The 13,363-nt window shown below is 51.3% G+C and overlaps 1 protein-coding gene across 3 annotated transcripts in view; it reads left to right on the top strand.

Annotated features, from left to right (window-relative positions):
- Positions 1-11,255, top strand: part of TMEM185A (transmembrane protein 185A) — a gene marked incomplete at its 5' end in the record, with an annotated part of 29,728 nt that extends 18,473 nt beyond the window's left edge. For 2 of the 3 annotated variants that reach the window (XM_082865223.1, XM_082865222.1), the window contains 5 exons: positions 262-469; positions 5,468-5,551; positions 8,702-8,878; positions 9,728-9,851; positions 10,773-11,255. In XM_082865223.1, coding sequence (XP_082721349.1) covers positions 262-469; positions 5,468-5,551; positions 8,702-8,878; positions 9,728-9,851; positions 10,773-11,017 — 838 coding nt within the window. In that variant the 3' untranslated portion in view covers positions 11,018-11,255. The remainder of the gene's footprint in view (positions 1-261; positions 470-5,467; positions 5,552-8,701; positions 8,879-9,727; positions 9,852-10,772) is intronic. The other variant, XM_082865221.1, reaches the window with a different exon arrangement.
- Between the last annotated feature and the right edge of the window lie 2,108 nt (positions 11,256-13,363).

Below are 13,363 nucleotides of genomic sequence, written 5' to 3'. Positions count from 1 at the left end.
ATCTTTATTCCGTTCAAAGTCTAAGTCTGGTTTGGTTGTAAATGTTCATTTCTCGTCCTGTAGTAGTTCTTTGATGTTTGAAAGATTGCCTGTTAAGGAGGAATGTTGATTTAGCTTTCTACCTGATTTTCCTGAGCCTTTTGTTAAATTTACAAATACGGTCCTTAGTACCCACGTAAGCTGGCATTTGCCCTGAGCTGCCTGCTTGTCATGGAGACTCCGAGCTGAGGGTGTTTTTCTTCGCCTTCTGTCCCTTTCCAGAGCAGAAGGGGAAACGTGTGTGGAGTTCAAGGCGATGCTGATCGCGGTGGGCATCCACTTGCTGCTGCTGATGTTTGAAGTGCTGGTCTGCGACAGGATCGAGCGAGGCAGCCACTTCTGGCTCCTGGTCTTCATGCCGCTCTTCTTCGTTTCCCCAGTGTCTGTGGCAGCCTGTGTTTGGGGCTTTCGACATGACAGGTCACTGGAGGTGAGCTTTCGTATATTTAAGCAGGTTTTAAAATGCAAAATCGTTTGGTCAGTTATTGTGATGGAGACTTCTTGTCCTTGGTTAGGAAGAGGTTGATCACTAACGCTAGATCATGGTACGTAAGGAAACGAAAGATGATGGAAATAATCATGTTTCTCTTTCTTGACTTAGAACGCTGGTTTTTCACTGAGGCCATCAGGCTTCTTCCAGCTTCACGTCTTTCCCTGCCCACCTGGATCAGCCAGCTTCTCCAGAGAAACAGAACCAGTAGGATAGATGTAGATGTGGATAGATGTAGATGTAGATACAGATGTAGATGTGCAGCTAGATATACACATGGGGAGGTTTATTTGAAGGAGCCGGCAAGTCTGAAGTTGATGGCGCAGGCTGGCAGGCTGGAGACTCAGCAGGATATCTCCCTCTCCAGGAAACCTCAGTTTTTGCTCTTCAGGCCTTTTAACTGATTGGATGAGACCTACCCACATCATGGAGGGAAATCTCCTTTTCTTAAAGTCAGTACCCTTACAGCAATACCTAGATTATAGTTCGGTTAAACGACCGGGTACTACAGCCCAGCCAAGCTGACGTGTAAAACTAACCAGCACAGCACCTCAGACCCCATGACCAGCACTTTGTCTGCTCCCTGGCTAGCTTATCCTGATGGGCCTATATGTTCATTTAGTAAGCATTTATCAAGTATTTACTATACGCCAAGCCCTCTTGGCCTAAATGTAAGGGATACACACACGAATGAAAAAGCAATACTAGCAATGCTAATAGTAGTAATGAAAATAATAGCAGATAATATTTATTGACCACTTGCTGTGTACCAGGCCTGGGGCTGGACGCTTCCATGCAGTAGGATCTCGTTGAAGATCTGCAGCAACCCCGTGACGTGGCTGCACTTGCCACCCCTGGTTTCCAGAAAGGGTAGGGAATTTGTTCCTGGCCGCTTATCCAGGGGCAGGGCCAGGATTCCATTGCAGGCAGCCCGACTCCAAAGCCCGTGCGCCGAACTGCCCAGAAGCTGAGGGCCCACAGCCGGGTCCAGAATGGCTCGAGGGGGGAAACTGGACACTGTGGATGCCGTGTTGAGCTGCGCGGGTCGAGAGCGGAGGAAGAAGACCGCAGTTGGTCAGAAGGGAGAGTGGGAGCTGGTGGGTGGCAGCTCAGGGTACTTGAACCTGGCGAGGGAGGTACCCACAGTGGGAGAGTGATGGAGCCAGGCCCCGGGGCACCACTGGGAACAGGGCCCCGAGTGACAGGAGCGGCTGTGCCTGGCACGGGGAGAGCGACCCCTCAGCCCTGGTCCGGGCGGCCATGGAGGGAAGGGAGCCCTGGGGGCCTGCTCTCAGCCTCCCTGCGCTTGCCCTCCCGCTTCAGAGCCTCTGCCCCGCCAGGTCCTCCAAGAATTTGCTCTTGAACTGGTCCACTCTCCAGCGACCTCGCTCTCTCATCTGAAAGGGAAAACAGAAAACAGCAGCAATACCCCCTCAGGCCTCCGTTTGCCTCTCGTGCGTCTTCCTTCCTCACAGAAAGGCTCTGGGAAGCAGTGCGGCAGGGACCCCGCATTGCCTGCTCCGGCACGTGCTCCCTGTGGCCTGTGGCCTCATCCGGGGGCCTCTTGAGCCCCCATCTTGTCTGGCCGCTGGCCGCGCTGTAGCTCCTGACACCCCTGGTCCCTCGACCAGTCTGGCCACCTCTGCCTGCGTTCAGCTCCTTCTCTGAAGTATTCTTCCTCCGTCCGCTCCTTGCACGTTGCTGTTGCATAGGATTCTAGTCCTGGGTGTTTTCTGTCCTCACTGCGTGCACTTCCTCTGAATGATCTTGTTCACACTTCCTGCCTCCGCTGCCACGTACGTGCTCTCACTTCCTAAATTCGCATTTGTAAACTCCGATTTCTACACGAGCTCCAGACTCATCCAGCTTCCCCTGAATCTGTATTCCCTGTATTAGTTCGAGGCACCATTTCCACCCAGTCACACTTACCTGTCTACTTCGTGCCTCTGTTGCTTTGCATTTTTCTCTATTGTCTGAGCAAAATGAAGTAAAACTATAAAAGCTCACATTAAACAAAATCACTGAGGCCAAAGCTGCTCGATTTCACCTATTTGGGGCCGTGTTTCTCAGTGGGGCTGGGTATGCTCTTGGCGTTTTGGATAGGAAATGTTTTGTTGAACAGGACTGTGCCCTGCATTTCAGGACACTTGTCCCTGACCTCTGCCCACTAAACATAGCGGAGGTGCTCCCTCAAGTCATTGTGACAGCCATTAGGGCCCCTGCACATTTCCTAGCTCTTCCGCAGGTGAGCGGCATTACCCAGGTTGGAAAGCACTCAGAAAGTTCTATAAATACTGTTGGATGGGGGCTGAGGAGGAGGTTTAAGAAAACTGAAAATTTGGAACTTTGTTTCTTAGAAAGTAAAAGCATATACAAGGGCTGGGACTATACTGGGCACGAAACCGTATTTTCCTAATGCAGTGTGGTCACACTCTTGGCAATCTACCTACGAGAAGAAAGCACATGCCAAGAGTTGAGCTCCCTCCTGGTTCTTGTGTCCCAGGAGGAGTACCTACGTTGGCTAGGGGGTGACTGGGGCTAGGTTCCCCCAGAGCCCTGAAGGAGGAGTCCGGGTGAGCCAGGGTGCCCTGTGCAGGTAGGAAGGGGATGGTATTTTTCAGGCAGAGGAAATAACACATAAGAAGCCGTAGATGCAGAAGAAAGTCTGTCATGTTGAGTGGACCAGTGACTCAGATATGACTGGAGCACAGTTTTGTAAGATGCAGAGAGTCCTAGAGGTGGAACATGGTGATGGTGTCACAGCCACAGTCATATGGTGTAATATGAATGAACGTACTTAACACCATTAAACTGTACCCTGAAAGACGGTCAAGACAAAGAGGGTAAGTTTTACATTACGTGTATTTTTCCACAGTAAAAAGAAAAAAAATGCCTGGAGCATGAAGTACAAAGGAGGGAGCCGGGGAGGAGGGGGTCTGCATAGAGGGATTGGGCTGAGTAAGGGCCAGTCCTCAGTCCTCAAGGCGTTGCTGAGCTTCCCAGGACACCATAATGAGCTCACAGGGGCACCATGGGATACCAGGCATTTCTGAGGGAAAAGCAGTGATCCCTGGCATCTGTAGGGACACCCTACGGACTACTAGCTCCATGTAGTTTAGGGCTTCACTATGAGGTCACACTACATTCATTTCGATAGTGTCATGGCAGAGTCTAAGTTGTTGGCAGTCGCTGGGATGAGAAGGCAATGCTGTGCAAAAATGCATACGGAGAGCAGGTGATGAGGGTGGCAGTGTCTTGAGGAATGGTGCAGTGCCAACAGGCACACACGTCCCACCAGGAATTACTTGTCGTTAGTTAAGAATGGGACACACATAATATTTTTCTTTCAATTAACGTGAGGTAATTTTTTTTTTAGATGGCTACTTAGGATAAGCACTCAGTTTAGATCTAATGACTTAAATCAGTGGAACTGTTAGGTGTTTCTTTTGGCCCAGAGGCCTCAGAAAGAATTGCTGAGTCGCTAAATGCCCTGGGAACTGGGAACTTTGGGGCAGCTCTGGGCCAGGTCACGTGGCGTCCTGTGACTTTCATCCTGTGGGCAGTGATGAGCCCTTGAAGAGCAGTGAGCACTGCAGCCAGAAGGAGGGCCGCCTGCGGGGCATTCGGGAGCACGAGGGCCCGAGGAAGCAGGAGTAGTCGGGATGGGGGCCGGGCTAGGGATGCTAGAGAAGTCTGCACGGTGGAGGACAGGGCCAAGTGCCTGAGCCCGAGGGTGTGGGAAACAGAATGCGGGCTGCCCTCCTGTGTCCTGATTTGGGGAATCAGGCCGCAGCGGTAGCTCCCGGTGAGACAGGGTGAAGGCGGCAAGGCGCGGGAGGTGGGGTAATGAGCTCGGGGGAGAAGGGCTTCCGCTGAAGTGCCTCAGGGAGAGGCGGCTCTGGGCCACAGCAGGAAGGCCAAGGTGGAGACAGGTTGGAGAAGCGAGCAGTAGGAGGTCGCGCAGGCCAGGGATGTGGAGGCTGGCTCTGCTCCCCACCCCAGGGCAGGGTGAGGGAGTGAAAGCACGTGTGTTTGTGTCTGAGTCTCTACAGTGGGGAGAGAGGCTGAGTTTAAGGCTTTGGGGGGCATCACCATGTAAGGAGAGGAAAAGGCACATGAAAGGGAAGTGTCAGAGACCAGGAGGATGGCGAGACTGCACGCTGGGATCCTCGGAGGAGGGAGGAGTGGTGGGCAATCTCCCACGCTGCAGAGACGCCCAATAGGATGCCAGCTGAAGTGGTCCGATGCTGCAGAGCTGATCAGGTGACCTTGATGAAAGCAGTTTCCCGGTGGTCCTGAGGGTGGAGGCCGGGCCACAGTGGGTGGAGCTTGGAGTGGCAGGGGTGGCCGTAGGGACTCGAGTGTCCATGGTGTCTCACAGAGCTTGATGGTTTGGGGTTATTTTGTGTTGAATGGGAATGAGTTGAACATGTTTCTGTGCTTCTGGGAAGGATCGTGGAGTGGGGGGGTTAAAGATGCAATAAAGAATCCATAATTGATGTCTTGATGTGACAGGGTCCTCGAGGAGCCAGAAAGGAAGGGGTGGGATGCAGGCTGAGTTCCAGGTACAAGAAGAAAGCAGTACAGGGATGATTAAGAACAGAGATGTTTGTGGGTAGGCGCAGAAAGGACGCTGGGGGAGACCACCAGAGATTGCGTCTCTGCAGATCGTGAGCCTGGAGACAGGCCATTGCCTGGATGAGCATAAAGGGCCGAGCAGCCACTGAGCAGAGGACGAGGCCCAAGGCCAGGGCCAGGTTGCTCCTTGACACAGCGCTGCTTTGCTCCTCCGGTGCTGAGAATCAGGAGGTTGCAACTTGACATAATAAAACTTTTGCTGCATTATAATTTGCATTGCCTTTTAGTGTGTTAACCAAACAATTGTGGTATTGAATGCAACCGTTATTTTGTTTAACTGATTCTTCTCTTCATTTTTAGTTAGAAATCCTGTGCTCTGTCAACATTCTCCAGTTCATATTCATTGCGTTAAGACTGGACAAGATCATCCACTGGCCGTGGCTTGTATGTAACTTTTTAAATCCTTAAATAAACTTTTCTTTTTATTATAAAAGTCATTCGTGTTTATTGTAGAAATGTCGGAAAAGACAGGCAAGCGAAGGTAATAGGATAATAATCACCCATAATCCACTGGGAGATAACATGGTTAGTGTTTTTTGTTTCCTTGTTTGGGGGTTTATTGTTTCATAAAGATAATTGAGATCATACTGCATGTATAATTTGGTATCCTGCTTTGTTGTTCTAATGTTGTATTATAAGCATTTTTACATGTCAATAAAAGGTTCTTATAAGCATGACTTTTCAAGTTTAATTGATGCAAAATATTCTTCAAATACATTTATGAGACTGTCCCCTCATTTCCGAATATTGAAGTTGTTACCGGTGTTTTATAATTATAAATCATGCTGCAGCATATAATTTTGTGCATAAAAATCTTTGCCTGTTTTTTTTTTTTTCATTGTTTTCCTAGGAAGGACTACAGAAACAGTATTACTGGGCCAGAGGGTGGGAACTTTTTGAGATTTTGAAATACAAACTGCACTGCCAACTCCCTTTTCCAAAAAGCTATGCCAGTTTACACTCCTGCCAGGGGTGAAGTCTGAGTCATGCGAGTGACCTCTTGCTTCCGTTAATGGGTGTTCGGTTAAAACTGATTGTGCATAGATAGAAGAATGGATGGAGAGAGATATATATATGGCAAGCTGCAAATTAGAGAAAACAGTACAGTTTCAACTAGTAACGCATAGAAAGAAGATGAGACAAAAGGTAGAAGAATTATCTTGCCTCTGGGAGGCGAGGTCTTGCCAGGGTTTGGGGTTTTCTCCCCGGCCCCACCCTGCTTGATGTGTACTTTTGTACATAAGACATTGTCTGTGATTAACGTGGTTTACCTTTAAAAGAAAAAAGAACAAAGGTAAAAAATATAGTTAAAAAAAAGAAAATATTCATTTGGCGACAAGGAAGAAAATATGGGAACATAAGTTACCTCTCTAGTGAATAAAGACAAGATCCATCCCTTCTGCCTAAAATCTCTGATAAAACATTCATAATAAAACATACTGTTCAGGCGCCCATCTTCCATCTTCAGGGTGCTGTGTCTAGAGAACAGTAATTGGGTTCAGAGCTTTCTGTTGTGCCATGGAGGAAACAAATCTGGGTAAGACCAAAATTTTAGTGTAAGGTGAAATCAGAAAAAAAAAAAAGATTAGGAATTGTGCATGTTTTCTAAAGATGAACAGAGGAATTTTTCCAGCCCCAATCCTGTGCAAGTCCCAGCAGATGAAGCAGCCAGATTGCAGGTTTCCCACAGTGTTCAAGAGAAACCAAGTGAGGCTGGTCGCTAACATTCCACCCACGAGGACCAGGCCTCTAAGTGAGTCTGTTCCCAGACGTGCTTTAGGAGGAGGGACATAAGGGGAAGCTGTGCACAGCAAACATCCAGTCAGGAGCTCTGAGCTCCTCAGAAGGATTAAAACTCATATACCAACTCAAGTCCTGGGTCTAAAAATGAAAGGTAAAAACTAAAGAAGTGTTAGAAGAAAACATAGGAGAAAAATCTTAGGGATCTGGAGTTAGGTGAAGAGTTCCCGGAAATGGCACCAACAACATGGTCTATAAAAGAAGCTCAAAATTAAAATGCAATTAATGAAAAGACAGGTCACAGACCAGGAGAAAATATTTGCAAAGCAGATGTCTAACCAAGGACATGTATCCAAAACATCTAAAGAACTCTCAAAACTCTAAAAGCTCAACAACCTAATTTTAAGATTGACAAAAGACTTGAACCGACTATTCACAAAGAAGATAGACATATGGTGAATAAGCCCATGAAAAGGACATCATTACCCATTCGGGAAAAGCAAATAAAAACCAGGATGAGGTACCACAGCACACTCATCAAAATGGCAAAGATAAGAACCACAATACCAAGTGCTGGGGCAGACCCGAGGGACCCGGACCCTCGCCCGTCGCTGGTAAAAATGCCAAACTGGGTGGATGCTCTGGAAAACGGCTCGGCAATTTCTTATAAATTAAACATGGAGTTACCATGTGACCTAGGAGTGCCAATCCTGGGTGTTTCCCCTGGAGAAATGTAAACGTACAGCCACACAGAAACCTGGGCACACATGTTTATAGCAGCCTTATTTGCAATTGCCCAAAGCGGGAAAGCACCAGCGTCTCGTTCCCAGGGTGACTGGAGAGCAGGCTGGGGTGCGTCCACCCAGTGGAGCAGCGCTCAGCAGTGAAAAGCAGTGACGTGTAGATACACGCAACGACCTGCAGGCATCTCAGAGATGTGCTGATTGGGAGAAGGGAGCCTCAGGTTACATGCTGTATGAGTCCATCTCCATCACGTTCTTGAAGAGACAAAAGTGTCGTGATAGAGGACAGAGCAGCAGCTGCCGGGGGTTATGGGTGGGGCGAGGGGGTGACACAGTGATGGGAGAGCACGAGGGAGTCTGGCAGGGTGAAGGAGCTGTCCTGTGTCCTGCCCGAGGCTCCACAGATCTATACGTGTGTGCGTGAAAAGTCATAGAACTGGACACCAAAGGATAACAGTCAATTTTACTGTTTTGTAAGAGAAGACAAAGGGACAACAGATGTACCCAAGGGGGCCATGCAGAAGGGAGAAAAGGTCACACGGGAGGAGCCTGCTGAGGCCCCCAGGACTCATCGTGTGGGCTTGTGTGTGAGGGTGAAACAAGCTCTTTCTGGTATGACAGCAACTGACACAGAACACACCTGGGCGAGGCAGCGGAGACCGAGTGGCGGAAGCCTCCCAGCCTTGACTTGCAAGTTCATGGAGGGCCTGGGCCCCCTGCGCAGCCCGGGTTGCCAAGGAGCCTTTGGCCACAGTGCCTCTGGCAGGATGGGAAATGACTGGGAAGAGGGGATGTCCGGGTGAGCCAGGGCGCAGGTGGAGGGGAGGCGGGCAGAGCCCGGGGCCCGCTGAGCGAGCTCACGCCTCAGGGCAGTGGCTGCGAGTCCCGTCACCCTGAGGGCTGCCGGGGCAACAGCAACCCCAACAGTGAGCAGCGGGTCCTCTTCCCACGCTGGCCCCATCCAGGCCTGGCACCGTCTTAAGTGCAGAGATCCAGGAAGGAGTTGGCTCTGCCTACCCTAAAGACCTTTCTTCTCTCCTCCTCCCTTCAGGTCGTGTGTGTCCCCCTGTGGATTCTCATGTCTTTTCTGTGCCTGGTGGTCCTCTACTACATCGTGTGGTCCGTGCTGTTCCTGCGCTCCATGGATGTGATCGCGGAGCAGCGGAGGACACACATCACCATGGCGCTGAGCTGGATGACCATTGTCGTGCCACTCCTTACTTTTGAGGTAAGCTTTCGGCAGAACTCTTGAGGCCCAGCAGCCTGCGCTTCCCCAGCACAGCAGCTCCCCGGGCGAGCCTGCCAACAGAGGACCACAGGACAGTCAGAGCGGCCTTTCTTTGGGGGCCTGGGGGCTGGCAGTGAGAAGTGTACCTTTCTAGCCACCACGCATCTGAATGTATTGATTTGTCGTCTTCTTTTTTTTTTTGAATTTATTTATTTATTTATTTATTTATTTTGGGCTGTGTTGGGTCTTCATTTCTGTGCGAGGGCTTTCTCTAGTTGTGGCAAGCGGGGACCACTCTTCATTGCGGTGCACGGGCCTCTCACTATCGCGGCCTCTCTTGTTGCGGAGCACAGGCTCCAGACGCGCAGGCTCAGCAGTTGTGGCCCACGGGCCTAGTTGCTCCGCGGCATGTGGGATCCTCCCAGACCAGGGCACGAACCCGTGTCCCCTGCGTCAGCAGGCAGACTCTCAACCACTGCGCCACCAGGGAAGCCCCGATTTGTCGTCTTCTAGAAAGAGAAAGTTGGATGTGATATTTTTGTATTTGAGCCCTGTGGAGAATTATCGAGTGGGCACTGTTGACTCCTCCAACCAAACAGCTGCAAGAGTTTCCCAGAACAGTCCTGATGTTGGAAATGTTGTAGGTGGATGGATTTTGCTTAGTCCTGAAGAGCCATATGAAAGCTCTTCCTGTCCTTTCCCCCAGAATGGAGGGTTACCGTTGCCTCCTGTGGAACGAACGTCCCCCTTATGAGACCTGACGAGGGAGGGGCAGTGCAGTCTGGCTTCAGAGAGGGTCTGTTTTCCGATGCTCCATCGACAGAACCTCAACTGTTTCTCTTTCTTTAGATCCTGCTGGTTCACAAGCTAGACGGCCACAACGCGTTCTCTTGTGTCCCGATATTTGTCCCGCTCTGGCTTTCCTTGATCACTCTCATGGCAACCACATTCGGGCAGAAAGGCGGAAACCACTGTATGTACGCAGCATTTCCGAAGCGCTTGAACTGTGTGTGTGCGTGTGTGTCTGTGTGCCTGATGCGTGGCTGTGTGTGTGTGTGTATGTGGCCCCGCTTTATGAAAAGACGAACCTAAGGACCCCAATCAGGGAGTTTCCCTGGGAAAGGTAGGACTGAAGAAGGCCTGGAATCTTCCAGGGGAAGGGCGTGCCGTCAGCCTTGCTTTCGTGGCCCTACGACCGGAGGGGGGCCTGAGCGCGGCAGGCAGCCTCTCTGGGCCCATCCCCTCTGCTGCAACACCGGGACCAAGATTCCTTTTTCCCAGGGGCTCCTGAGGATGAGATGAAAATCCACATCATCTACCAAACCCTGAGCGTCCTCCCAGTGTCTGTTTTGTCCTCGCTCTTGCCAGCGTCATTCCTGAGGTCTCCAAGTCTTGTCAGTGGTGCCCGGCTTCTGCCTGCCATCTTCCCGGACTCCAGAGGGTGATGGAGATCCTTTTCTTGGGTGGCATTCTTTGTCACACATGTGTTTCTTCTGGAGGATGTTGACATAGTCCAGACACCGCAGATATTTGAGGCTCGTGAGAGCAGTAGTTCGCATACTGGAGGACCCATCAGAATCCCAGGACTGTCCCCCGCCACCCCGCCACAGTTTCTGGTTTAGGAGGTGTGGGCTGGGGCCCAAGATCACATCCCTAACAGGCCCCAGGGAGACATCTGGTAGCTGCCAGTCCAGGAATGCCACCTGCAGAGCTGCAGAGCTGCAGGGCTTCCTTCTTACCCTTAGTTGGTATTGAGGCCTTGCTCAGGCTTCATTCCCAAGACATCAGGATAAAGCACTACAGCGTACAAGGAAAAGTTCTCATTCATGAAAGAAAAGTAACCTGAAATTCAATGGAGACTAGTGTTTGAGAAAGTACATTTCTTCCTTTTCAGGGTGGTTTGGGATTCGCAAGGATTTCTGTCAGTTTCTGCTTGAAATCTGCCCATTTTTGAGAGAATACGGAAACATTTCCTACGACCTCCACCGTGAAGGTAATGAGGAAACTGAAGAAACGCCAGTTCCAGAGCCTCCTAAGATTGCTCCTATGTTTCGAAAGAAGACCAGGGTGGTTATCACCCAGAGCCCTGGGAAGTATGTCCTCCCACCTCCCAAATTAAATATCGAAATGCCAGATTAGACAGCCCCTTCCAGGGCAGATCGTGAGAGGACCTGGCCCGCACTCTCTTCCGCCTTCCTCTGCCTCTCCGTTCACCTCCCCCACCCCCAGAACTGGAGCTGGAGCTGGGTCTCCGGGGACTTCATCTCATGCCTTGTTTGCACTCAATGCCTACCAATGACTCACCGCAACAGGACACGCAGGTGACAGGGGCCTGGAACACGCAGCATGGTGTGGGGTGCGTGTCAGCGGCTGTGGATCTGATGGAGGGAGCCTGTGGAGAGGGAAGAAGTGATTTCCCCCGGGAAGGTGCCTGTGGAGCTGGCTTGGAGCCATCCTGGGTGGCTGATTAGGCCTGAGCAGGAATGGCTACACAGCTGGTTTTCAAAGTGTGAAAATTCCCATCAAAAGCGTTATTGAAAAATGTATTTTTGAACCAGGCCGGCCTGGCCGCGTAGCTCAGATGCCCCTGTTGTGGCGTAGTTAGGGGACTGTGAATACGCCTCGGGCCCCGTGTGCACCCATGCTGCCTCAGCTGGCCTTGCTCCTGCCGTGGACGTCGTTTCTCTCTGGGTTTTTACTGGCCCCATTGGTGAGCCCTTTCTAATGGAGTGACTCCGTGCCTGTATAGTATTTATACAAATATTTTAGCGTTGTAATATACCGTGTTAAATCCTAGTTCTGTACAGTATATTCTGTTAAAGTATTTTTTTACAAGCTTGTACTGAAGACATACGTGTTCTGTTGCAGAAGTAGAGGCCAGTGGCACCCCTGTCCTGCCCATCGGGGTGCCACCCCTTCATGGGACATTGCCATTTCCCCTTCAATTTCTCCACAAACACAGTAGCTGCTACTGCCAGAACGGCCGCAATAAGCAAGAAACTGTGCTTTTTGCTAACATGCTGGGAACACTGACTTGCAGAAAGCCATACAGCACGACTGGAAGCTGGAGCACTGGAGAAGGGTGCCGAGACTAAGCGTGGCCATCAGAGTGTGCGCGTTGAGGTCTGGGGCTTTGTGTCTGCCCCCAAGCTGGGCCCATGCTTTTAGCTAGGAGGACCACGACTCCAGGAGCTGGGGGTACAGCCACAAGTCAGAGGGAAGAAAGCAGATGCGATGGGAACAAGCAGGCCGTGAGTAAAAGAAGGTAAAAGGAGCCCTGGCATTGTCACCTGGGAGCAGGGGAGAGGGGGAGAGGGGGCAGCTGCTACCTTGTCTAAACCGGGCTCCGCTGACATCTACCGCGCCCACCGCTCCACCCTGGTGCCAGCCTGTAGGAAGCCTGTGCTGTCTGAAGGGGACACTTGGAATGGTGCCAACTTTCCTGCTTGGTGTATAGCAAATGTAGCCCAATCCACTCTGTTTTTCCCCTTTAGCTGTTCAATAAACTGGTTCATCATTTTCCACGTGCACTGTGCGGGTCTTAATTTGGATATAGTCCAGGATGCTGGAAGTCCTGTCAGCGAGCACAAAAGGGAACCTTGAGCTGCCACCAGCAGCCGAGGGGAGCAGGGGTGGGTGAGCATCTCTCAGGAGTCTCCAGGGACAGCCAGAATATGCACTACAGAGAGGAAAGCAGGAGGCCCGGGGATTCGGCTGTTGGCGGGGGAGCACACGGCCACAATGCTGACAGCTGAGGAGGTGCCCGAGAGTGTTTGCGAGTTCCCAGACATTCTAAAGTGGAACTCGGCTTTTCAGTGGTCCTGAGGCATTGCCCGGTCACGTGGGCACCGAGTACCACTTACATCTATGCAAAATGCACTGTGATTTCTGGGTAGCTCACCCTAGCTGTCTCTAGAGACAGTTAACTCAGGTGGCGTTTCAGCCCACGGTTTGCAAGAATCGACAAGGAAGGCCACCTTTTGCTGGTGATGGAAGGCTTCCTGCAGGTAGCCAAGGGCCACCGATGGACCATTGCTTAAGCTCCTTAGATTCAAACCTGCTGTGAGACAGCACGCTTCTCCGTAACCACGGTAGCTGTGAGTTAAGTGGCAGGTACCTTGCCTCCTGCTGTATGTCCCCCTGAGTCCTCAGGACCCCACGAAGCACGTGCTCCTACGAGTATCCTCGTGGGGAAGCAGAGGCTCTGAGGGCGTGAGCCAGGCAGGTGGGGATCAGCAGGTCTGTGGTGCCGGCCTTGGCATCTTCTGGCCGAGCCCTCGCTCTCACCCACTGGGCTGGGCGCCTGGGCCGTGGGAAGGTGACGTATTGGGTTTGGAGGCGTTTCTGGGTCGTGGAAATCTCAGGAAGATCCTCGAGCCCGTGACCAGAGTAGGGTGGGGGGCATCAGTGGAGGTGGCCGCGCACGTGGGGAGAACGTGCCAGACGGGCGGTTGTGCATGGCCACCTGTCTGATGTCCGAGCAGC

This window comes from Leucopleurus acutus (genome assembly GCF_964270905.1).
Source record: "Leucopleurus acutus genome assembly, chromosome: X".
NCBI classification, from domain to species: Eukaryota; Metazoa; Chordata; class Mammalia; order Artiodactyla; family Delphinidae; genus Leucopleurus; species Leucopleurus acutus.
The sequence above is the reverse complement of the archived record's forward strand: the minus strand, read 5'-3'. Positions and strand labels throughout refer to the sequence as shown.